General features: G+C 42.4%; 1 protein-coding gene across 2 annotated transcripts; it reads right to left on the bottom strand.

Moving 5' to 3' along the window:
- Positions 1-1,945: 1,945 nt before the first annotated feature.
- DTL (denticleless E3 ubiquitin protein ligase homolog) lies at positions 1,946-26,416 on the bottom strand. 2 transcript variants are annotated; one of them, XM_035321662.1, is made up of 15 exons: positions 26,275-26,416; positions 26,016-26,141; positions 25,116-25,214; positions 24,721-24,782; positions 24,509-24,629; positions 23,988-24,053; positions 22,682-22,797; positions 21,117-21,190; positions 20,047-20,150; positions 18,955-19,059; positions 16,305-16,417; positions 11,870-11,959; positions 9,931-10,066; positions 5,052-5,896; positions 1,946-3,512 (listed from the first exon to the last, which is right to left on the bottom strand). In XM_035321662.1, exons 1-15 carry the CDS (start codon positions 26,327-26,329, stop codon positions 3,444-3,446), a joined length of 2,181 nt encoding a protein of 726 aa, XP_035177553.1. In that variant the 5' UTR covers positions 26,330-26,416; the 3' UTR covers positions 1,946-3,443. The 2 variants fall into 2 exon arrangements, with proteins under 2 accessions (XP_035177553.1, XP_035177554.1); XM_035321663.1 differs by lacking the exon at positions 18,955-19,059.
- Between the last annotated feature and the right edge of the window lie 25 nt (positions 26,417-26,441).

The raw sequence follows: 26,441 nt of genomic DNA, 5'->3' as shown, positions 1-26,441 counted from the left end.
TCTACAAAAAGTTTTAATACTTGACCTTGAGGGATGACTTTAAAAGACATTCTGGATGCAAGGCCTACATATAAACTCTTCAGTATTGTGACTGCTCTAGCCAGCTACCAAATGCTTTTGGTAAATTCCTAGCTGAAAAAAATCTATTTCTAAACAAAGCTTATTAAGAAATCATATACCACATACAGAGAGCACCTAGAACCTTTTTTTCTATGGCAAAATATTGTATTTTTCATCAACCTTTGTAGATCAGTCTACAGGGTGGTATGAAAGTAAGAAATCCAGATTTCAGCCATGGTCAGCTGTGCCAAAGGAAGACTTTAGCAATCCCTGGCTGACAAGAAGTTACCAGCTCTACGCTTCGATAAATAGTTTGATGGAACAGTCCCCTTAGTGGACAATGGTGTCCCCAGATCTTCACTTCCATCCCCTCGATGGTTTTTGTATAATATCTACCGAGTCAGGGAACTGTGGCAATTCAATTTTTGGTTTTCTTTGTAGTTAGCTTCCCCAAGAGATTCTTAAGTAGGCACTGTTACCAGAAGAAATGCTTGCCAAAGCCAGCTGACCAAGCATCTCTTCAGTTTTGCCAAGCCAGGTTAGCTCAAGGCACTTCCAGCCTGTAAAACTGCTAGTAAGCTAAACTGGTTGACTGCTCAGAGCTGAGCAGTGCGGGGCAAAACTTTCAACACAGCATTAGTAACAACTATTGGAAAGGGTACTGTCATAAGCAGCCCTGGTCATTCCTAAATCCCACTTGGCAATTAGAAGGTGAACATTGAGGAGAAAGACATCAGTAAGCAGTATCTTCTGCATGGAAAACCTTCAAAATAAAACTTGCATAAGATGAGATCAACATACATATGGGGTTTGGGGAATAATATTTCAAAAGGAGCAACTACGGAGTACAGAATTTCTGTCAGTCCTTTAGAAGGAAAGATGATTCAGAGATATAGCTTGCTAGCTCAAAACAAGAGCTCAGTTCCTTGAAGGCATAGTCCCTGGTGCTTAGTTCAACAAGTGTTTCAGGTAAAGACAGCACCTGTTACCTTAAATCACTTGACACATGATTTGTATCAGTGATTCGTCTTTGGTGCTCCTGCAGTCATGACTCTGTCACAAGATCAAGGCACTTTGACATGGAAGAATATAACCTTCAGTTACTTCTCCTAGGCTCTGAACCAGGCTTCCGCACCTTAAGGTGACAGGAATTACAGCCTATGTTCCAAAAAACAAGTTATCCTGCTATACAGGTACTATTTAGAAGGTGAAAGTCTCCCATCCCCACCAATTATTACCATTGGGATGAACTATCTTTAGTGTAAATCATCTCTAGGTACTCATTTACAAGGTACCGGAGATAATACTTCGAGTGTAGAACATTCCTGGAGGAGGAAAACATTGTGAAAGATACGGTGGATACGGTAGAACGTGAAATCCTACTGCTGTTGAAATGACTGACAAGACACTCATATACTTCAAGAGGGTCCTTATCTCCTTATTCTGCAACCTGTTATGGAAAACTGGCTGTAGGCAAGGCAGTTTGAACCCTACGCAGCCATTCTGATTAATTACAGTTAAGACAGAATTTAATCACAAACCTACCAGGTTGCCTTGTTATATTTCTGCTACTTCCACCTACACAGCTCAATATCCAGAAGTAGGTTAATATTAAACTAACAGATTTTTTATTCCTGTTTTACTCAAGATATTATCTATTCAGATAATCAATTTAAAAATCCTTTATATTTTTTTCTTAAAAAAAGAGAACTACAGAAAAATGCCTGAAGCACTACATTGCCTTCCCCACTTTCTTCTAACTTAATGACATCTCCTCAAAGGTCATGGGATGATGGCTTGTAATTCAATAAACAAGAGGAAGTTGTTCTGGTCCCTACATGTACCTGAGTGCTCCTGCTAAAAGCTTCAACTTGATGATGACTACTGTTGTTTTTTTTACCCTTTAAATTACATTACCCATTTATTTTTGCTTTGAAACTATAAGAGACCTTTCACAGAAGCCAGTTTTCATGTATTTTACTTCCTTGCAGAATACAATCCACAGCAAAATACAAACCAGCATGTTTTCCTCTAATCCCTTTCAGCTACCATAGTAATTCAATGATGTTGTAAAGTAGGTCTGAAATTTTCAGACAGAAAACATGAGTTAGTTGGAGCACATCCCCATCAAATACCTCAATACTTTTGCAATATAAACACTTAATAGGGATTCTGAGGTGCTGTTTATTTAAGTTCATAGGAACCATCATACCAGAAGACAGAGTAAATGCTCCAATCTAAGATACAGATCTTTTACTAACCACCCCTCTGGAAACCATGACCACAGAGTTATTATCATTAGCCAGCAGGACAGCGATCTCGTTTCAGCTAGTGACCTTATTCTATCAGCATCAGTGATGACTTACAGACGGCAAAGCATGTAAAACATTAATATGTAAACGTTGTGAAGTGCTTTCTAAGATGTGAAGTGCCCCCTAATTTACAAGGTATTCTTTTATAAATACTGTATTATAAGTGTTATAAAGGTATTTTACAAGCAGTTATTAATGCCTTTGCTGCAGGCTGAATCAGTAAGAAGTTGCTGAGCAACCAGCTGTTATGGAACACTATTTGGGATAGATTAAACTAACTTTTGAACACACCTTGCTAATGTTTTATTTCGGAGAAGTGATAAGCTGTTGGTCTCAACAGCTGTAGTGCTGATGGTCCACAAGCCAGCTAAGTTGGTAAATACAGAAGTTTTCAGACTTGGAGAAGGAAGGGAGTGGTAAGAGTACAGGTATTAAGTACTTGATTATATGCTCTCTCCTCTTGGAATATAATCACCAGCTGTGCCATTGGATGGAGATGGATACAGGGGCATTTGAAAGTCTTCTGTATTTATTTACACATTCATAACTTCCTTGCTCGGTTGCTGTGGCTGTACGAGAGGAATAACTGGAAATGCCATTCAGCATGAAGTGTCTCAGCTCTACCTCCAGCGCGGGCTTCTTGACACACAACACTTGCTTTTCTGGAGGGTGCAATGCTTCACAGAGTATTCTTAAGCAGAGAAAATTTCAACAGCAGATTAGTAACATTAAAAGACAAGCTGCATGTGCCTGTCAACAATGCACAGCAGAGCTGTTGCTCAATTTGGAATATAACAGTTGCTATGTAAAAAATACTCTGTTTTCTTTACAAAATAAGATCCATCAGCTGAAGTGATTAAGAAACCTTAAGTCTCTAAGTATGATGATAATTTTCCATGCTCCGCTGATTTCAGTCGTTAGTGGCTTTAAAAAGAGGCGAGTAAAACCCCAAGTTTACTGAGGTCTGAAAACAAACTGTGTAATCCCGGCACGTTGCTCTGGCAGTGCTGCTAAATCTGATCTCAATACCACAGTGTCAACATCCATCAGGTGCAACTGCCACACACTGCTTCAGTCATTCTGTGGCTTTCTGTGGAAGTATGTGCAGATCTTCCTCATGGAAGCTGGAGTGGTTACAGCCTAGAAAAAAAAAAAAAAAAAAAAAAAAAAACACTAAACCAATAAGAAACATTTCTGGGTTAGCAGTTCTCATGCTGCAGGAGTCTTAAAATCTTCCCTCCATCATTGCTCCAGTTTGTTTAGCTTCCCAAAGAAGATAGTAAATGAAAGGTTCTTTACTGTAATCTGTTTGTCTCACAGATAAGAAGCTTACCACCTACAGGAAACACTGGCTAAAAGCTGGGGTTGTCTTACTGCTGTAGGAAATGCACTCTGGCTGCAGCTCCAGCTTCCCTACTGCAGATTACAGGGCTGCAGATCCCCGAGATGTAACAGATCCATGAGTGCTGCTGCTACTCGAGGCACCTTGGCAAGCCTCGGGCACAGCACAGGCCATGAGCATCACAAAATTTGAACTAGTGCATAATGGGCAGGACAGATGATTGCTGAACAGTAATCTCTCTCCAGGGCAAATCTTTACATCTTGTGTTTAAACCCATACTCTAAGTACTTGTAGGTTTACTGTAACCAAGTTTTCTTGGCACAACAACAACACGAGGAGTTCAACTGCTGTGCATAACCTAAGGAGCGGTGGCTCACCCACTGCATGTCTGGCAGAAATGCTGGAAGAGGTGAAATCAGTTAAGACATGAGATACTTCATCAAAATAAGCCTTAAACACAGCAACATCCTATAGCATCAGATACTCAATTGGAGCACAATTAAAACATGACAACTGAAAATTTACCTGACATTTACTGAAATAAGTCTCAGTTAAATAAATTGTTGGACGTCGAGTCCATGTTTCAGAGAAGGGACAAGTTTGGTTTGTTTTTTAAAAAAAATGTAATTATCATTTCTCATGTGTGTTAAATCCTCAAGTCCTCACACCAACTTTTTTAGCTGCTTTATAAGCTTAACTTTCAGATCCTAGGATGAGCTCAGTGCCAGGCTTCTTGTACATCAAAAGTAGGATTACGCAGGCCAAATCCTGTCCTCCGTCTCTTTCACAATTTCTTTGTTTTCTGATAGTTTTCAATAGAAGGAACTGAAGGCATTATTTAGCCCAGAGTTTTAAGGTAAGTAACAGATTATTTTGCTACCTGGGCTAGAATATAATTTAGCTCTTTCTTCCAATGCTAACATGTCTTTCCAGTAACATAAATAGGCAGATGTGATGGTGAACTCATAAACAGTAGATCTGCCAGGAAAGGTGCTGTCATTATTGTGCTTCTCAGAGAAGAGCTGTATTTCAGATGACAGCTACATCCTTCAACCATCCAGCTGGGGACAACGAGGATTTCTGAGCTCCTGTGTGCTCTAAGTTTCTTTCAAAGGATGGACAACAACATCCTAAGAATTCTCTTCCTGCACAGAGGGGATTAGTAGATAACAGAATTAATGTACCCAGCTTATTAGGCCAGAAATCATCTCTTTTGTCCATAATCAGATAATTCTTTGAATGCCTGAGTGGGAGAGAGCTAACCATGCACAGAAAGGGGAGTGTGCTAGCTAGGGAAAACTTCTTTCATTACCGCTGTCCCTGACCGTCCCACTTACATTTTTCGGTGAGGTGGCCACTGCCGCAGCATCCGGTCGTCTTGCACTGGGACTGTAAGATGACGGGGGGCTGCCCGCTTTGCCAGTCCGTAGCTTCTCTCCCAGAGCAGACAGCCAGTTTTTTCGTTCAGGTGAACTATTCTCTTTATCTACTACATCCGTGCCTTTTCCACAAGGAGACTGGAAAAGAAGAGGAGGGGTTTGAACGCCGGATGGATTAATACGGCTTCCAGAAAGAGAAGGCTCTTTTGGGCTGTGGCTAGAGCCTTCATGCTCATTATCCAGGTCAGCCAGACTTAAAGAGCCTTCACCACAAGCTTTCTGCTCTGCAGCCAAGTGACATAAATTTAGCTTGGACTTCTTAGCCACATGGTCCAGTTCAGTCACACAGCTACAGGCCTGCAGACACTTCTGTCTCACGTCGCCTTCCTTACTGCAGTCGAGCCTCCTCTTGGCACGCTTTTCAACCTGTGAGTGTGGTACTTTAGGAGTGCTAGATGTTTCCAGGAGACCTTGTGTGACTTCTGCCAGAGCTTTTCTAGGAGAAAGAGCCTTTTTCCCCACCTCTGGAGGAGAAGAAGATGGAGTCCTGGTAACCCAGTGTTTAATGGACATTTTGGAGGAAGGCACCGGTTTGGGAGAAGCACATGGGCTGGCTCCACTCCGCTTTGCTGGTGTGCAGGCTGCAGCAACTTGGGTTTTGAGAGAGACCGTTAGAGTGTTTGTAGAAAGAGGAAGGTCTCCAGAATAACTGGGAGCACAGGCAGCCGGACGTGGCGAGGAAACACACGGATTGCCCACTGTGACAGCCTTCGCAGGAGTATTCTGTAGGCTGGCTGGTGATCCTGGTAGAGGAGAAATAAGTAGTCTAATGAGGAACACAACAGCAGATGAAAGGTAGACCTTTCATAAACACCCCTTCCAGGCAGGAGATGGATTCAGCGCTCACCCTGCTCCTCAGACATACCCTGCTGAACTACAGATTGCAGAGATGCTTCTTATTTTAGTTAAACTGATACAAATCCTATTTAAGATCCTTTATCATATAGCTAAGTATAATACAGTACATTGGTTTAATGTCTGAATTCTATTCATATTCCTTCTAAAACTAGAACCCTTACTTAAGCTGCAGCTGATGGACTGATGGACAGGCAAAACAGATCTTCCAATTTCTAAGTTTATCTCACCTTGCTGGCAGCTTTGCAACAGCTTAGTACAGACAGCTCTGTTTTGGGAAGCTGTCTGAGAACAAGACTGGGTCCCTACCTGCAGCTGGTCACCTGCCCAATCTTTAATGGGGCCGTGATTGAGTTGAGGAACAAAGGTACTGTAAGAAGGTCCCATAGCTAGTTATAATACCACAGAAACATTATGCTACAATACCCTCCCAAATGAATAATGATGATAGTCAGGTGTTAACAGTTGCATATTTTTAAGATAAAAAAAAAATGCGAGAATGGGAAAGGACGTTTTCCTCTCATCCTTTCGAGAGAGAACTTTCTGCAGTGCTGTATTTGTATGAAGTTGGTAGATTTGGACCACACCCAGGGAAATGTGAGAAGTTCTTCACCTCCTGAACAAGGACTTCAGTTCCAAAGAAAATAAAATCTGTCACTGTAGTTAAGTAATTTCTTAAAATAAATGATCCCCAGACAAATATGTCACAATGGTATTTGAGCTCACTAGTCAAGATGCTCTTTCTTTTTTTCTGAATACTCAGCTTATTAAAGTGGTAGTCATAGGCAGGTTTACACCCAGGACCTCATAAGGATCTCAGTAGTGACAGTGGGAAAAATATATATAGGAAATATCTCAATCTGCAGCAACATTGGAGATTTTTTTTTTTATGGCACCCTCCAGAGACCACATTAGCAGGTCTCACAGATGCCTTCTTTCTCATTCATCTAACTTGAGGTGATGCAATTAAGTAGGATAGCACATGAGTTACTCCAGGCATTTCCACTACCGAGTACAAGAGCTCTAAAATGTTTTCTGTATTCCAGGGGTTTAATCTGAACTCCTAATTCTCAACATCAGCTGCTGTACTGTAAAGCACTTCATTAGGACAATGAGAAGTCTACTGTGAATAACCTGCCATTTTCTTTAGATCTCTAGGCTGTCTGACAAATAACATGTCAAGTGATCACCTACACAACTCTTTGATTACATACCCTAATACACCTCTTTTGATCTTTCGTTTTACTGCATTATCTAGCCCTTTAAAACACAAGTACTGGTGCACCATACCAGGACCCCATATTAATGGATCCCACTACAAATCACCTTAAAGCATAAACAGAATTAAAGGCTTTCCTGATAAAGTGTGCTACTTCATAATAATTTACTTCAGCCTGGACTAGGAGAAAGTGACTGCCAAGATTGGTTCTCTTAATCTTTACTTTAATGAGCACTTACAAAACAATAATATTTAAGCTGGGGAATTTGTTATATTTAAAAATTTAAGCTACTATAAGAGAAGAAGCAAGCTCAGCAGTTCTCAATCCATAATGACCACCTACAAATTCATACAGCAGAAATAAGTGTGGCATGACTACGTAGGTATGAGTCTTCTCAGTCTCAAACCAACCTGAGAGTTATACTGTGGAGACAGTGGATAAGCAAAAAAAAGCTGTCCTGAGAGTCAGACGGGAAGCACACTAGCTACATCCCCGAACTTGAGATAAGGAAAATCAACACGAGGCTTTTTAGTAAGACTGCATACATTATTCAGGCTTCTACTCAGTTCCAGGCTGTTTCCATTCAAGCTGACGCTTCACATAGTGTTGCATGCTTGTGCATACTTTAAATGCCTGCAGTCAATCTGCATAACACCCATGCAGGTATTTGAGATGTTTTCCGCCTTCTCTGCTACAAATTCTCTAGAGTGGTATTACAAACCTCCAGATTTAAGACTCACAATTTTTTCAGGCACAGGCCCTCTCCACAAATTTGGTTTCACAAAAGCAAAGAGAAAGTAGTGCAACTTAAGGAAACCACAAAAATAGTTTCCAAAGAAAAGGAAATTGCTTGCTACACTTCATGATATAGGTCAACAGTTAATACACAACCCTCAGCCTCCCAACTTGTTCCACATAAGTAGGTGGAGAACTACCTAGATCTCATCCCAGAAAGTCTGCAATAGTACTTAGTTGCCACTGCCGAATCAATCTCTGCAGATAACTCCTATATTCCAACAGCACGTGCTTTGTGTTCAAGAGCCAAGGTCAGCAGGAAGCCTGCTGTTGTGCTTGCAGTGTCTGTGTACTTCCTTTTCCCTCCTGTGTTGCTTTAATGCAGTAAGAACAAGGAGAAATAAGCTATTTTCTCTAGTAGAATTGCCAAAGCTGACTTGTATAATTTTAGTGTAGAAATTACTTCAAGTTTTAGGCTTCTACACTAGACTCATGCTTAATTCTGTGAAATACACAAAGTGTATTTCTCAGCCCTCTCTGTGTGCATGTACACACAAACCATTTACCAGCTACAGAGCAGACCTGGCACTCTCCCTACTATTGTCCTGCAAACTTCCTGCAAGACTGTTACTCACTGGCAAAAGGTTAGATGCAATGTTATCCCATTAGTGGGATTTGGAGACCTTCAGCCTTTATTTATGTTAGCCAAGGTGAAATTCATTTGGAAAGTGGCTAGAAAAGATAGGTGGAACACAGGAAGTTACACCAACAGCTGCTAAAAAGCTATTTTATTCTTAGTTTCAGAGCTACGCTACAGAAAAGCTCATCCTACTTCGCTTGGGGGTGTGGGGGGGCGGTTATTCTCCTTTCACCCATTCTGCTGTAACAAAATGAAAATTTCACGCAAGTCAAAGCAGTGCTATGACCCAGGGCTCCTTTCTTTTTGCCCTAGGGTACTGTCCAGTGAGTAGCTTCCCCTCCAGAGGAGCAGCAATTCACAATCAAGGCTACATTAGAGACATTGAACTGATTTTTCCTGTTGCCAATTCTTCAAATATACATATTAAAATCATTTTGACCAACCTTAGGCATTCTTGAGTGTGATATATCCCAGTTCTGCCTGCTAGCTTTGAAAGCATGCTGCATAGTTTGCCTGATCACCTAGGCTTTGTAGACAGATATTGTATGTGAATTGATTAATGCTATTGACTAATTTTGGAACAATATGATCACGTTGTGATTGTCTGCAGGCATTCTTGAAGTCCTTTCACTAAGTGCCATTTGTCTGTACGGACAGTCAGTCCCACTGCATAAAGCTAAAGAAAGAGATGTAATATTAATATCAGCAAAGAAGACTGCCCAGAGTTCAGCTGCTGGGCAGGAGGAAACAATTCAGAGTTCCCAGGCTGTGCCATCAGCCCTTTACTGGGTAAAACAGGACCTGGAAAAAGCATATGATCTTACTGCTCTCTCTTATTATTTGACATTAAAAAAAATACGACTTGTTGTAACAGCTAACTTCTTTAGTTGGAGATGTAAAACCCAGCTCTGAAGCAGGTGATTCTGGGTTCCAGCACTGCCAGTTGAAGAAGTCCATGCAAAAGGTATCTCCTTTGGCTGTTCACTTATCAAACCCCGCTGATGCCCACTGAAGACCTGGCTGCCTGACTGTATAAATTTTATACATATATAAATTATATATGTATATATACATATATATATGTATAAATTTACTTTGCAGGCTGGTCATGCAAACTTCATCATACTGTAAGCTACTTCAACCAGCTCATCTTGGCGGCAGTAGAAGTATTTACAAGTAGAAGAGTTTGGCTGGCTACATGAACTATTGCCTAATACAAAAAAAAAAAAAAAAAAAAAAAAAATGAATAAGGCAAGCCAAAGGCTTTTGTTGGTGAACATCCAAATTTCAGAAGCCCAAGAAGAGCAAGATATCACAAGGGCCTTACCTGCTCCACGTTGTTCTGGTTTCTTCTGTGTGACCCAGCCCACCAAGTTGGTTTTGCTGGAGGCTGACTTCTCCTCCTCAGAACAATGTTGTAGGCGCCAAATTCTCACAGTGTTGTCATCAGAGCACGTGGCAATCTGCAACATAAGTGTGTCTGCTGCAGTACCCAGGGCACTGCAACATGACCTAGGACAGCTACACCCAACACACCAAGCCAGTATGAACGCAGGGTGAAATCTGGTTGGCAAGGGGACAAGATTTACCCTTAAAGCAAATGGACCAACTCAACTCTATTTCATTATTGTACCGTTGACAAGTGTTTGCTTTAAAGGGGAAGGCTACCTCTCAGGCAAAAAGCCCTCAATTATTTTTGCTGGAGAAATCCCAGTCACCAGTAACCCTTGGCCTTGCACAGCTCTGTAACAGAGGACAGTCTGCTCAGGAAGGGCCAGCGCATATTTTGCAATTTCCATCACTCAATAGCCAAAAGTGGACACGCTGCTTCTTGCACCTGCATCTAGGTCTGTCTCTGTTATTCAGGACCTTTTCTGCTGGAGGACAGACATTTGCAGCACACTGAAAAGGTGACATTGGAAGGCTGTGCACCAGTCTTAAGTGCTATCTCTGCAGACTCACATGTCTGGCAGAGAAACCAATTCTGCTAGAAACATTCACCTAGATTCCTGTTGTGACTTTGTGTGTTCCAAAATGATCCATGGAAGTTATTTCAAACAAGCAGCAGCACCTACCTAAGCCACATTTTTATGGCTCTCTGGACAGATTAGCTGGTGACTCACATGGGAATCACCTGCAAGAAGGAAATGCTGTGGCCAAAGTTCATAGTAATCTGGATGGGAAAGTATCTATACTGTGACCTGTGACATCAGTATTGCCCCTCCGAAAGCAGCCCAGCCTCTCAAATCACTTCAAGCAGCTTACTGACCTTTCTTATCACTATATTTTCACTTTTCTCCATGCTTCAGAGTCTGTAAAGTGGGTAACTACTTTTTATCTGTGTTGGTATAGATTTTAAAGGCTGTGTTGCTCTGCATTTCCAAGTTGTAATGATCAGGATGCTGGGCTACACAGACCACAGATTTTATCCAAAATGTCAATTCCTGCATTCTTCTGCATCTTACACAGCTAGAACAATTCTCCCCGTCTGTCTTCACCACTCTCACTCTCCTATAAAGTTTTTCTGAACACCTGGTGCTGCAGTGAAAGCTAGGTAAAGTGGCTGACTTACTTAATACCTATAAGGTGCAAGAGACTCTAGCTATTATTAGGATACTGTCTCGGATTTTTCGGGGTTATTCCTCATTTTGAGCTAGGCCAGTCATTTAAACCAGCTTCCTCTGTTAATTCTCTTCCTTCTAGTAATACTTGGGGCATAATAACTGACAAACATAAACTGCAGGTTTTTGAATCTACACACAAATATTTGTCAAAAAACAGCTCAGATCTTGAAAAAAAGTCATAGTGAAAGAGTCCATGTGTTTTTTAGAGGGCATTCAAAATTTCTTACCACTCTGTACAAGACTGGCAGATGTATCTGTGGTCAGACAGTTAAGTATGGAACCACAGAGCAAGCTTTTGGCTTTTGAAAGCCCTGATGACATGATTTCACACTTTTGTCTCTTACAAGTAGTGTAACAAGCTCTCATCAGGAGAAGTCCTTGTTCATTTACAATTTGCTAGGTCTTATCAACAAGCTCAAATTATTAAAAAATAATGAAAAAGTTATGATACTCATGCTCATACAACAAACTTGGTTTACTGCTTCTCCCCTCCTCTGAATGAATATTTTTGGAAATTATTAACTAAGAATTTCCTTCCAAATAAACAAATATTGCTGCAATTTTGAAAAGCAAATATTGTCACAGCACATCCATTGTATAGCACATCTATTCACAGGGAAGACAATTTTTCAGAAAACAAACCTTAGTGAAGTCTGAAGGACACCAAGCAATGGAGGTAACCTCTTGAGAGTGACCAACAAGTATCCTTGGAGGCAGGCTGGGTTCAGAAACCTTAAAAATTCCATAGAAAAATAAGTATAAAATCACAAGACCCACAGCCTAACATACACCACTGTGAAGGACCTCCACAGCCCAGCTGCGAAGCATGCAAATACTTTGTCTTTCCCATATGAGACAGGTAAGTTAAATGCTTCCTGCCTGTGTTCATAGGCCATTGCAGCTGAGGTGAACCCAAATCCCTGCTCCTTACTTCCAAGACTTCTTTCTGGCACTGGCTGCCTGGGGAGGTGTTGCACCCTCCCCGAAGACACCGCAGCTCTGCAGTTGTATAAAAGCAGGGTTCTCTGGAGGACTGAATGTCTCAAAGCAAGGGAACAATTTCACAGGGATGATGTAGCCACAAGGATGGCTACTCCATGGCAGCTGTTCGGTGGACCACGTAGAGTAAGTCCGCCGTTTACTTCACTACCTCATGGACTGCCAGAGATGTCTTAACACTCTTCCTTCCCCACAAAGCATCCCCACATCACATACTGTTGGCAATCTCTAGAGCTGAAGCAGCTGGTCAGCACTGAGATATACTGACTTGCCTGGAAACACTTGCTTAATTCCTGCTGCACGTGTGATTTCTGTCAGAGCTGTCAACCCAACACACTACACGAGCATTTCACTACGTTAAGTAACTCTATTTGCTCTAGGTAAGATGCTTAAAAGTTTGGGAAGCTCATCATTTGAATGAGAATAGGTAAATATTCTGTTGTTGTTTTGCAAACATCCCTATCACAAGTGATTTATTAAAAAAAATAATAATAATCAAAACCACCACCACTAAAGTCCAATAGATGAATCTTCACTAGCTTCAGAACCAGTATTTATGTGGCTGCCAAATGTCTGAACCTCTTCCAGGCAACCAACTGGACCACAAAGCCTCTGAAGAGTTCACAGAAATGCTCCCTCTAGTATACACACTCATTATACTTGAACCCCATTTCTCTTTTACCGTTCATAAATCTTTCTCATTTTTATTATTAATCCATATTATTACTCTTCAATCACAGCACAGGTGACAGATAGAGCTGAAGTTAGCATTAGGTGGCCCAAGGAAGAAAACACACAAACATACACACATGCACACACAGATTATATCCATGTTTTGCACGCTTTCTGCAGACAATCCATTCCAGATCTCTGAGTCACCATTATTGACGTGCTATTATAAGGGAGATTTATAAGGAGGATTTGCATACGTGACTAAGTGAATGAACTGATCCTTTACTGTGTGGGAAAAGGAGTAGATGTTACATACAGGTTTCAAAGAAAGATGCAAAACATCTGGGAAGACTTCTGATCTACACAGAAGGTTTTTGTTTGTTTGTTTTTATTTTTTCCCCTTGTGGATCACCTCCTATAGCAGCCTGTAGAACTGTAATTGAATATCCAGCTTCTGAATCTTGTAACTTGTTCTGATATTGTAAGAAAAATCAGGTTCTTCATAACAGGCCACTTTTCCCCCTGACATAGTAGAGGCCATCACTGACTAAATATCCACTAAATGCCTTGTTCAGATTATTCCTTCTCTGCCAAAACACGCAACATCATGGAAAATAAATCCCTATTTATGGAATCATCAACAGAGGTGCAGAGAACACCTTCATTTACTAATAGCAGTCTTGCAATGCACACATAACAGACTGAGTAGTCACCAGTGGTCACTGACTGCTGAAAGAAAAGCAGAGAAAGAGTATTAGTCTTCCTGAGCCAAACTGGTTTTACACTGCAATGGTGTAAATTAAACCAATTACAGCCAATTTACATTACTGTGTACTAAAGTAGGATTGGATGCATTCATCTGAATATGAATGAGGAGGAAGCCAACCTACACTACCCATGTTTGGGTGCTAAAAAAAAATGCATTAGCAAGAGCTTTGTATTTCTTTATTTCCCTGGAATGCTGAAGAATTTAGAGTCCAGAAACTTCCCTGTTTAGCCATGCTTCCTAAGGAAGGGAAGCTTCTGCAGCAAGGGGACCCATCTGTCTACTTCAACCTTTGGCTGAAATTGTTCTGCAGGTCCACACCCAAAAGAGGCCAGTGATCTTTAAACAGCTTCGTGCTGATGAGACAGAGCATGCAGCCAGTCTTCCTATGGAGCAAGGCAGGCAGAATTGCAGCCCTGTCCATTGCATTTGGCAGACGACAGTTGTCCATCTTGTGCATTTTAAGTCAAAGTTAGCCACAACCCATACTGCTTTTTGCCTGATTTGACAGGATAGTGATGAGGAAGTCAGAACTATTGTGGAAAGGTTAAAAAACAGAGAAACCTAGGAAGTGAGACTTTATTAGTTACTCTACTCATTGAACAGCTGTTGTATCCATTGTCAGGATTCAAGCATAAAACTATGCACACCATTTTATGCTAATGATAAAGAAGCACATAAATTCCAACACTGGGACAGACAGACCAAAGCTCTTGTTAATAGAGTCACATTGGAGGATAATGGAACTATGGAAGTATACATCTATAAAGTTTATGTTTATTACAAGGGAGGTAATAAAGATGGTTTATTACCATCTATGTTTATTACCAGGGAGGTAGCTCAGCTAGGTACCATTTCTGCAGAGAAACTTCTCTGCTCTCTGGCTTTTATAATCTTAGGGTTGTTTGAGTCAGTTCATTAATTGACAGATTAGTAATTAAAAATACCAACCCAACACAATAAAGTAAATGTTTATTGTTTGAAAGTGATGTTATACATGGAAGAAGACTGAAACAGCGCCCTCGTCAGCAATACCTTCTAGCCGCAGTATTCCCTGGGAACTGCTGACCCAAGCACAGCTTGGCACTGCTTCCAAAGTTCCTCAAAGAAATAATCTGGGTGGACAATGTTTTACTCTGTCTTTTATTCCTTGGTAAGGTCTTGGTCTGCCTTTTATTCCTCTCTAGATATAGAAAGCTAGCACTCTTCATTAAGTTCTTTCCAACATTACCTGTTAACTGTTCATGAAATATTTAAGCACATTTTCACAGAACTCTAAGCCCTCACCCCAGGAAAAGATACATGTGTTTCAATGTCAGTAAAGTCTTCCAAAACTTAAATCAAATTAAGAAGCCTCTGCTGAGGCCAAGAGACCAAGTTTTGCTGAAGGTCCCTCTTTCTAACATGACTATGGGAATAAAAGTGATTATCTGATTATTTACTTAATAAGTATGTAATATGATCTGTCACCCACATGTGACAGCAATAGAAACCTCCCGTACACAAATACGTTTTAAATGTATTTGCATAAACATTGAGATGTTATGACGTCCTTGAATGTTCTTGACCCAGTTCCAGCCACTTTTCCACGAAAATGCCAAAACACATGAATGCTGGATGCGCAGCCCAAGTTTCTACAGGTATTTTTGCTGAACTCACAAAGATCTAAGGAAGGCTAAAATTACACAGCTTGACATGGAACTAGCCATGCTACTGCACTCCTGCTACTTCTGAGCAAGCAACCTGGCTGCTTACAAGAAGTGTTCTCAGAATCAAAGGGACTACATGCTCAAACCACAGCCACAAAAGGGCAATCCTCTTCTGTCAGAGCTTTGTATTTTACTTTCAAACTCATTTTGAACAGGGCAAACAATTCAACAATCCCTAAAATTACCCAGAACCTGAAAAGAGCAGTCACCTGCAGCTTCTGTCTACTCTACTTGAGGTAGGAAGTCTACTCTATTCCTGTACAGCTGTAAACTACGGAGAACAGAGCTTGAAGCACGCCTTATCCTGAGGTCCCTGCTATTAACTTTGTGACATTTGCATTTCCTACACGTCAGCACAAGATGCCAAGTGACTAAGCCTCTCAGCTGTCAGACAGTGCTTTGGAATTTTGCTGAAGGCTCTGGCTGAGCCCTCACTATAATACAAAGGCTTTAACTACTGCAAATTAAGTATGAGAAAAAGCAAAGTCTGCAGCAAGAGCTAGAAAAGGGGAGGTGGGGAGAGTGCCCTTTAAAACAATTGTTAGTTTTTTTCCCCCTAACGTGCTCCATTGCTAAATATGAACCAAGAGCTGTCTACTTGTCGTAGGTGCCTGAATCAACAGGATTGAAAGAGGACTGTAATGCCCATTAAAACCAGATTACAATCAGCAACTTGCAATAAGCAGCAGTGATGAGAGATGTATTGATGGCAGGAGGTTAGCTCTGTTTTACATTAGTTACATCTAGCCTGGACAGCAACACACTCTGGGTACAACATGCCAGGAGCTAACCCCACGCTGCTTTAACTAGGAGTGGGAGGCAGGGAGTGTCCTATGTGAACATGAAAAGCAAATGAAACGAAAGAGCAGAGCACTTACGGGCAGCCAGCCTGGGCAGGCCCGCTCCCTTGGGTTTCTCCCAAGTGTCTCACCTTCCAGATGTACGCGTTGCAGTCACTCGAGCCGCTCACCAGGAACTGGTCATCAGGGCTAGTACTGGATTTGATGTAAAAGCTAGAGTTCTGGTGTCCGCTGAAAACTGCCACTGTGAGAAAAACAATGAAAGTAAAAACACCACTCAACACACAGCTGTGGGGTTGGTTGCATAAGCAGGGCTGATCTTACAGGCTTTTCCTGCCCAGCCACGTATCCTCTAGAGAAAGTGGTTGTACTGCTCCCTTGCTCTAGGGCTCGGAGCTCCAGCCGGCAGGTAGCAGGAATCATCATTCAACAGCAGCCCTCATAGCTCCTGATACGTAGCAGGTTTACCTGAACGGCTCTCTCCACAGCATTAGTAAGCAGTGGCAGGTTATTAAAGCTTTGGCCTGGTTGTGATATAAGCAGAGCCAAGACATCATGTGGGCTACCCCAATGCTCTGGTTATGGCCCCTTGTCCCTTCTTTCCAGTCCCGCAGCCACCAGTCCCACTACATTAACAAGGATGATCACACAGAGTGCTTCTGCTGAAGCAACCAAGGCATTTGCTGCTCCTTTCTCTGGCTGCCAGCATCTCCATTTCGTCAGCAAAACGTCTGCCGTGTCAGCTACGCTCGTCAGACGTCTATATTTAACGTCCCTGTAATGCTTCACCTCGAGGCCCTGAATAGCTGCTGCTCTTCCTATTGCGAGCACCGGAAGAGCCAACAGCCAACACAGGAGCTGAACGTGGATGTGGAGCACTTGGCCACACTACCCCTAGCCTCGTTATCAGGGTGGAAAGGGCGAGTTTCCTGATTTAGCACCACGTGGGGCTGGCACACCCTCACCCGGCCCTGAAGCTTGGAAATGGCAACGCTGCGAACGTTGCAGGATCCACAAGAGCACAGCAAGAAAATGGGAGTCAGCAGTCTGTTACAGGGCTTTCAGAGTCTTTTCCATCGTGTTTTCGGCAAAGAAGGTGACCCACAGACCAGAGGACGCGTGGTTGCCTCTGGCTTCCTTTGAAAGGTGGCAAGACCCCACAAGATGCTTTGATTTTAACCTGCGGCTCCTTCTGCGCAGTGGTTACAGGCAAATCCTATTACAGGAGGATTTCCTCACAGCTCCCTTCCAGCTAACGCTGTCCTGATACTAGATCTGGATCTACTGCTGCTGTCTGGAAAGAGACCAGCGAGGCTGGAGGCCCTCCGTCCCCGCTGGCACCTCAAGCCAACCACAGGCCCGTGCTGCCCTCTGCGGGAGGCACGGCACACCATTCCCCAGCCAGTTCCCCAAAAGCCACACGTGTTTTTCAGCCGACTGGATGAATCAAGATTTCCTCTCCAGAAAGTTTTATCTGCTACACACAAGTCAACGGAAGGCAACAGCTAAATGCAGAGGCAGATGGTGGGGTGTCCTGGGCTTTGTCCTGTTCTTGCAGGGGGATGGGCCACTGGGAGAATTTCCACAGCTCAGTGGTGGCACCCAGGGTTAAAATCAACAACCGATCTATTAATATTTAATCCTTGCACTACTTCTCAAGCTTTGGAAGTATTCCCACCCAACAAACTGCCTTCCTGAAGAGCATACAGAAGGACACATTGTTCATTTATTTTCAATTAACTGAAAGACTAAGAAAAGGCAATGGAAACTAAATCATATGTCTGTCTGGAATGCATCTAATAAGATTTGCCACTTTCTGAGAAGCGGCCATTGGCCTATGACAAAAGAGCTTAGTGCACCAGTCCGTGACCCATCTTGTCAACAAAAAGGTCACAGATGCAGAGCTGAAGGAATCTAAAAGAATGAGGGGGGGGAAATGAAAAAAGAAGCATCTCCACAATATGCTAGGGACATTTTCTCCCAGAAACTGCTGCAGAAGCTAAGTTTGACACCTTAAAATATCTGAGTACAACATAATAGGTGATCACTTTACATGGATTCAGACCTTAAAAGTTGAAAGATCAGAGACTGACTAAGCAGAAGTTTCAAGATTGCTTCAGGTGGGCAGCAGCTGGACACTAACCCTTCCTCAGAAGATAACCAGAGTCAATATGGAAACTACACTTAGGTTCAGTCTAGTTGAAGTAGCATCTGCACTTATGTTTTTATGCTATTATCTTTATTTATGATGGCTTAACACTAAATATGAAGTCCTTGTAGTATAAATAAAATATATACAAATATATAAAAGTATAATATCAACAGGTGCCTTCTTTCCCAGGTACTTTCAGACATAAGAGAATCAAATAGGTTTCCAATGCCTTCAAGATGATCTCTAAGTCACAGTGCACGAGGTAGAAACCTGTCTTTCTGTGCTCTGTAACATCTGGCTAGCAGTGCCAGATGTCAGTTCATAACATGCTCCTTGTCTCTGGACTGCCCCACAAGACTGCTACACCGGGGCTCCAGCAAGTGCTGTGAGCACCCAGGGCTGGGCGTGAGCTCTTATCACCTATTCCACCACATCACCCACAGCTTAAAGAGTTGTTTTCATTGCTGATCAAGAACAAGTTTGAAGCATAAGTCTATATCCATTCAACACTATAGGAAGCCAGCCAGCTGTTTGATTTTAGTAGATACCTGCTCTCATGGATGACCTCAGAAAGCTTGCTGAACACAGCACTATTTTTTACAGGTTATTACCACAGATATTACTCTTACCTGGGGTGGTCTTTAAACTTGTCATATTGAACATATAGATACTGTCGTCAGTGCAGTTCGCAAAGAGATTAGCACCAGTGGAATCCAAAACCAGACTAGAATATCCTAAAGACAAAGAAAATTTAGAGAATTTATTTGTAAGAAGTAACTCCACAAAACATTTCCGACAACAGGCATTCTCAAAGAAATTACGATAGATGGACATTTGGAAAATAGGTCTATTACACAAGATAGATTGTTATTAGAAAGTTTATTTGTTTGGCAGAGCACTTCCTGGAGAAATGAAGTGTCTAGAACAACATCTAGATTTTCTGATGAGGATTCAGGGCACTATTGAGAAAATTCCCATCTTCAGAGCAGGCAATCAATTTATCTGATAGTTTCAAAGGGATAGCAGGAACATCCAGTTGTAGAAACAAAGGTTAAAAGTGAATAGAAGTCCTCGTGCTTTGGTAGCTTAAGCCATCCTTTGATATGCTAGTGATTTAGCTTCAAGCAGAATCTTTTCCTGCAGGCAAGTTATTTCATAGCCAGCTCCTCAAAGGCTTCCCTAGTCCTTGGGACTTATACTGACTATTACTTACACTGACACATCAAGACAGTTGAGAAGTCACCAGAAATTACTGTGTTGCATCAGAGCATCATAAGGTGCTAAGTATAGCGCAGCATGAACAAAAACACTATTGTTTTTGGTAAGAAACATCTTCAATTATTGCTCAACTCTCAACGGTTATGATGTTAAAAAACAGCCCCTTCTGTTGTCTTTGAAAGATACAATGCAAATAGTGTTCAATCTAGTTTCAACTCATGCATCAAAAGTGCTAGCCAAATTCCACCTACAGAGCTCTATTATTCTCTCATCTCCAGTTCTGAAAACACACTGCTGAAGCTTATGCAAATTTGTATCATTTGTGCAACGATATAAAAGCGGAGCACTTTCAGTTGTCAACTTGAAAATTTGGTATTTGTGATCAAAATACCCTGCTGAACTCAGTCTTAACAATATTTGGCTAAAAATACAAGAGATGGCATTATCAGTACTTCTTAAAAATCACCTTGCAAATTTAGTAAATACCTTATCCAATAACTTACCCAGTTTGCGAGTACTGGTGCCGGGGTAGCAAAAGGACTTGAAAGGCACTGGATCCTGACGGTAAGCAGCATAGTTCTTGCGCAAGTCCCAAACTTTGATCACACTGAAATATAAAAGCACAGATGTCTCTAACTTGTGAAGAGTCAAAAGCCTCTTTTGCAATGCAGATAGAGCCTTCTATAAGCACAGGAAGACAGGTTACTTACTGAGGAGTGCCCAGCAATAAGGAGCACAGCAGAGCAAAAACAGAGCAGAGATGTGCTGAAAGCAAAGCAATTATTCTGCCGGGTACAGATGAGGAAGCAGCATTGTCTTCTGTAACTAACACAACCTACAACATGAGCTCACAAGTCAAGCTTCCTCAACTAATAAAAGGAAAGAGCAAGGATGCCTTTATACTCCTGACAGTTACGTTTTTTAAAAAAAAAAAATCAAAGGTTTTTTCAAGGTTTTTCTTGCTCTTCAGGAGCAAGCCTCTTCTTGAGCCACAGGCAAGAGAGTATTATCTGTCTCAGAAAGGCTCTGGAGAATACGCCTCTACACAGTGCCTCCTAAAGAAGCAAAACATGAGAGTGTAATCTCCATGATAATCAGTGAGATGTTTTGCTTGCGCTTCAAGATGCTGCAACAGATCTGGCAGCTAAAAGAATGCATCCTTTATAACTCAAGGCAACATTTTCTCAAATGCCCACACATATCCAGGCACCGACCACCTACTCACATCCCAAAACAGCTCCCTATCTAACAATAGTCTGTTTACTTGTGGTCCTACAGGTTCATGAGAACAGAGATAAGAACTGTTCTCATTCTGCCCCATAGCTAAAACACTAAAATGAACATTTACCACATAAGCAATTCGTCCCGGTGCTGTAATCTTGAGTAAGGAAGAAAAGCAGCATTCGGCTCTGGCAATGCAAGCTGGCAGCAAGCTCAGCTGATTATAACTAAAAGTAATTGTACCTTTGTGGACCATTGTGTGATCTTTGGAGAAAAAAAAAATCTTCTAGTCTTTTTGTGCCACTAAGAGCACATAGAATAGCAAGGAAAAGCAGGCATCCTCCCTTCTTACCCATCAACAGCTCCTGCAGAGATAAGAGTATATTCATCCTGAAGCAGCACCACAGTTACACTCTGTTGGAAATCCTTAAAGGAAAGAAAAAAATAAGGAATTTTGTTTGCTATCAAGGTCAGAAAAATCTTGCTGCTTTCAAGGCCAAGTGAAAATTATTGAGGACACCTCCTCTCAGCCAGACAACCTCATTCCTCTTGGCTGTAGGCCAGCCTGAGTTTTGCTCTAGAACTAGCTTGAGCTTCTTGGGCTCTCTCCTAACAGAATTAGCTTTGTGCTCTCTAGCAAGCTGGTCCCTACAGGCATGAGAACCAGGAATACCAGATGCCACTTCAGACAACAATCCTTTCAATGCTCCCCACCCCAGCAGTCAAATTGCCAGTGAGTTTAAGTATTTGGACAGCAGTTTAGGACTACATCTTTCGGGTCAGAAGTAAGATAGTTGCCTTCATCAAAGAAGATTTAAGAGATTTTAAGAGATCAAATAAGACCAGTTCTTAGTCTGGTGAGGCAGTCATTCATGTGGTCAAACTTGAGGGGGGGGGGGGGGAATATTGGAACCCTACCTATCTCAACACCCCCTCCTCCCCCCAAAAAAAAAGAATGCTCCAATGCTCCTTTCTTCACTGGGAAAAGGAAAAAAAAGAAGTAATTTCACATGGTATTCACACAAAGATGGCTTTGATGGTATGTGGGTTGTTAGACAGATAAACAATGTCTAAAATTAGCCATATCAAGTGACCACAACACAAAAACCTGCAAAGATAAATTGGAGCATTAACCACGAACAAGCCAAATACTTCTCACCATTCAGAAGGACTTGGGGCATTGTTTGATGAGAAGCTCAACACAAGCCAGCAACGCGTGCTTGCAGCCCAGAAAGCCAACCGTATCCTGCACTGCATCAAAAGCAGCATGACCTGCAGGTTGAGGGAGGTGATTCTCTCCCTCTGCCCTGCTCTTGTGAGACCACACCTGGAGTGCTGCGTTCAGGTCTGGGGCCCTCAGCACAAGCAGGACATGGACCTGTTGGAACAAGTCCAGAGGAGGGCCACAAGGATGACCATGGGGCTGGAGCACCTCTCCTATGAGGACAGGCTGAGGGAGCTGGCGTTGTTCAGCATGGAGAAGAGAAGGCACTGGGGTGACCTTACAGCCACCTTCCAGTACCTAAAGGAGGGCTACAAAGAAGTTTGAGAAGGATTCTTTGTCAGGGACTGTAGTGATGGGAGAAGTAGTCATGGCATTAAAAAAAAACAAAAGGTAAATTTAGATTAGATATAAGGAAGAAATTCTGCACTGTGAAGGTGGTGAGGCACTGGCACAGGCTGCCTAGAGAAGCTGTGGATGCCCCATCCCTGGAGGTGTTCAAGGCCAGGCTGGATGGGGCTTTGTGCAGCCTGGTCTGGTGGGAGGTGTCCCTGCCTATGGCATGGGGTTGGAACTATATGGGCTTTAACGTCCTTTCCAACCCAAACCATTCTGTGATTGCTTAGAAAGTCTATTGTGTATAACTTTGTTCTCAGACCAGTGGCCCCCATTTCACCTGTGCACCAGGTACCTACCACAAGGGGAGCGAGACCTCTTAAGTTCTGCCTCTTCTTCTTGGGTTTGGAAGGAGTCTGCTTGTCAACCACATTGTGTGCTCCACTGATTTGATTCACCTGCCTATAAAATCCATCTGAAAGAAATCAAAGACACTTCAGTTAATAGTTTTTATGTCTACAAAATTTTGTCATCGCTTTAATAAAACAAGCAGCACCTGGGAATAAATCCTAAAAAGTGGCTGAGACTAGCCTTTAAAATCAGTAATATATCCAAAGACAGTAATTGTTAGTTACATACAAAACTAATGAGAACATAATAGAAAAACAGGAGCATATACTGCAAAAAAAAATGCAGAGGTCAATGTAGCACAGGCACTGAAGCCAAGACTAGTATGGGAAGGCTGCCCTTGGAAATCATTACCCTGCAGTCTGTTCCTTAACAGGCCTCCTGATCTTGAATGTTCAGCTGATTTCATCCTGAGCAAAACTGCACTTACAGGAAAGTTTCCAGTGCTTTCTAATTTATTTCCCTATTTTCTATTTAGCCTTTTGTCCTCTAGTTCTCGCTTTATAATATGAAAGTTATACTGCTTTACTAAAGTTACTTTTCTCCTTTTCCTCCCCCCACTACACCTTCCACTCCAGTCATGTGGAGCCTTCTTTTTCCCCCAGTTACCAGGCTGAAGATCTAGGGAACCTGAGACAGACGGAACAGTGAGATGTTCTGGCAGCGCATGCCAGGAAACTGATAGTGACAGAGCAGGGAACTGAGGAGAAGGGCATGACCCGGCAGGGAAGAAGCTCTCAGAAGCACAAAGAGAGAAGCAGAATCAGCTCAGCCTGCATTTAGGTATTCCCACAATACATTCAGTTGCTCCTTGAACTCAAAGTCCTCTGCTCTGTGCTTTCTGCCATATTTCCTACTCTGGTAGGAGATTCCCAGCTTGGTTTTAACCCTCTGTATGGCTCTGGCCAAATCCCTCTCAGCCAGCCCATTCTAGCACTGATGTATTCTGATTATATGTACACAAGAATATGTGCAGTACCCTCCTATCTCTTTACTGAGACACAGGGTATTATCAGGACAGTGCGTAGATCAAGCTGCAAATCTGAGACAGAGTGGAACAACATATTAGACACAGAATAAATACTTATTCCATCCTTTTAGTGTACTAAAGCAATCCCCTAACATCCGATAATCTTCTCCCTCTTACTGAAGTGTTGCCTACATTGTAATTGAAAATCTTAGTCCAATAGTTATATTTGATAACTGTTTAGCACATGATACTGAGCTTTTCTGATACATATCTGAAAGTTCAGTTACCTTTCTTGCTGCATCTGGTATCCCAAACCATGATGTTTCCATCTCTGCCTCCAGTACAGAAGACAGCTGAGAGAGAAATAGAGAGCTATTAGCTTCCAAATGTGATAATTTAATGATCTGGATGCCATTTATGTGCCTCTGGCCCTAGAAATAGAAAAATCAGGCCATTGGTCTGCTGTGCTTCTTGATTATTTCCTTATTCTTCATGACCTTTCCTTACTACGGTTCTAGAAAAAAGAGAATGCTTATGAAGAATATTTCCATGCTTATGTATGTAAATAAAAATCAATATCGTCTCTTGAAATCACATCTAACTTGTCCAAGATCAGAAAATGGCAGACAGCATCAGACCACCGTGAGGTTCCAACAAGTTGCTTTCACTTCACTGACTAGGTCACTGTGGAGCCTGCCCATGCTATTTGTCACTGTCAGGTTCCAAAATCCGTTTTTAGCCCCATAAGTATAGATGCACTAAGGGGGAAAGAAGAATGAAAAAGACAACAGGGAATATCAACATTTACCTTTCTCAAATCTAGAAAAAGCAACTGACTTGAGGCTACACTGGTGACCTTTGCATATGCCAAGAAGCTCACCAGCTCTCACATCCCACACCTTGGCTGTCTGGTCTCCCGAAGCAGTGACCTTCAGAGGAAAGAATAAAAAGCTTTAGTCATTTTCTGCACACATTTACCAAAGCATTAAAAATAAAGGTAGATGGGAAAAGACTTCTTACAATCCTGTGTTCTCCTGGTACCCAGGCAAGATCAAATACAGCATTCGAGTGAGCCTGCCATTCTAACAAGAGAACAAAAGCCAAGATTAGTTCAGTGCACTGCAGCATGATGATATTTTGCAGACAGATAAAGAACATCAGACATCAAAATCAGAAATCTCATTATTTGTCAGCAGCTTGCCCTAGGCGTCAAAAACAACACAGAACAATTCACCTACCAGTGCTTTTCTAAGAGCACAGAAACAGCTGCTTTGTAAACAGGATTCAAAGTATATGAGAGGATACAAGTAATGCCCACATTTGTGTTTAATTAACTTTCAGAAAGCTTTCTTGGATTCCAGTAAATCACATACTTGTCACGTCAAATGAAGATCATATTCTGTTATAAAACTCACCCTTAAAGATCACTTTGCTGGTAGTTTGAGCTTCGGTATCATACAGTCTAACAAATCCTTCTTCGTTTGCAACTGCCAGTATATGCTCAAAATTCGGTGCTGAAAATAAATTGAAGTTTATTTGTCTACTGTTTGGCTGATTCAGAATTACTCCCCTTCCTTTGTGGTGGAAGTACAAGCAACTTAAACAGGGTGCACACCTAATGAACAGCTGTAAAGTTAGATAGCATTTACATAACAATTTAAAACTTACACATGCAGGAATATTGCCATGCATTTCTTTCTAGATGCTCCATTCAAGAACTCTTTAACTGAGAAACCGAGTGGCAAGGAGCAACTTCTTTGGTAATACATCTTACACCAGTTAAGATAGCTCCTTTCCTCCATCCTTATGGCCTATCCTCTGCAACCTCCAGTAGTTTCCCTGGATGGGGACTGGAAAAGCAGGAAGCTGCCTTGGAGAAAGGCATGAGAACTGGAGCAGTATACACAAAAGATCTCAAGATCTTTGCCTTAAAGTTCTAGGAGCTTCCACACATGCCAGTGGCATACCTCCATCTCTTTCAGTTGTACTTACTATTCTCCATCCCGTTACATCTTTTATATATTTTGAACAAAGCCCTATGTGTCAAATATTGTATCAAAAGGATGTACTTTGAAACAGACAAAGCTGAAACACCAAAGCCATTGGAATAAAAGCTTTTCAGTCATTTCTGTGAGGAGATGTTTCTGCTAGCTCACCAATGAGCACTGTGACCCTATATATAGGATGTAGGTGCAAACACAGTTACCCCCTCACAGAAACACAGAACCCCAACACCAAGCCTTGAAGCGTTAAAGATAAGCAGGGCGTGCAGCTGACCCCGCACCAGCGAACGGCCTCCCAGAGGGCAGCTGTACCTGCAGAGAAGCGGCAGCCGAAAGGAGGGACCGGCATGCCGGTTTCCCCGTAGGAGAGGTGGTCATCTTCCCGGCGGCACCGGTAGCTGTCGAGGAGATGCTGGAGGGGAAGCGCCGAGGGCTGACCTACAAACGAGACGGACGGACCCGTGACCACACGGGACACGGCGAACGCGGACCAGGGAAACCCGGAGATCTCACGACCCCGGGCCGGGGGGGGGTCCCGGGCCGGGGGGTTCCCGGGCCCGGCAGTACTCACAGGGTGTCACGGAGGAGGTGGCAGCGGCGCGGCGAAGCAGCGCCCGGCACAGCATGGCCAGCAGCACCCAGGCTCGCGCACTCCCGCCAAGTGGCACCAACTCCCGCCACCAAGCGCCGCGCCAAAACCCCCTCCTCCCCCCTCATTGGGCAGCGGCGGCGCGGGCG

The sequence above is a fragment of the Oxyura jamaicensis genome, chromosome 3, assembly GCF_011077185.1.
Source record: "Oxyura jamaicensis isolate SHBP4307 breed ruddy duck chromosome 3, BPBGC_Ojam_1.0, whole genome shotgun sequence".
NCBI classification, from domain to species: domain Eukaryota; kingdom Metazoa; phylum Chordata; class Aves; order Anseriformes; family Anatidae; genus Oxyura; species Oxyura jamaicensis.
Note: the sequence above shows the minus strand (reverse complement) of the source record. Positions and strands in the feature narration are given on the sequence as shown.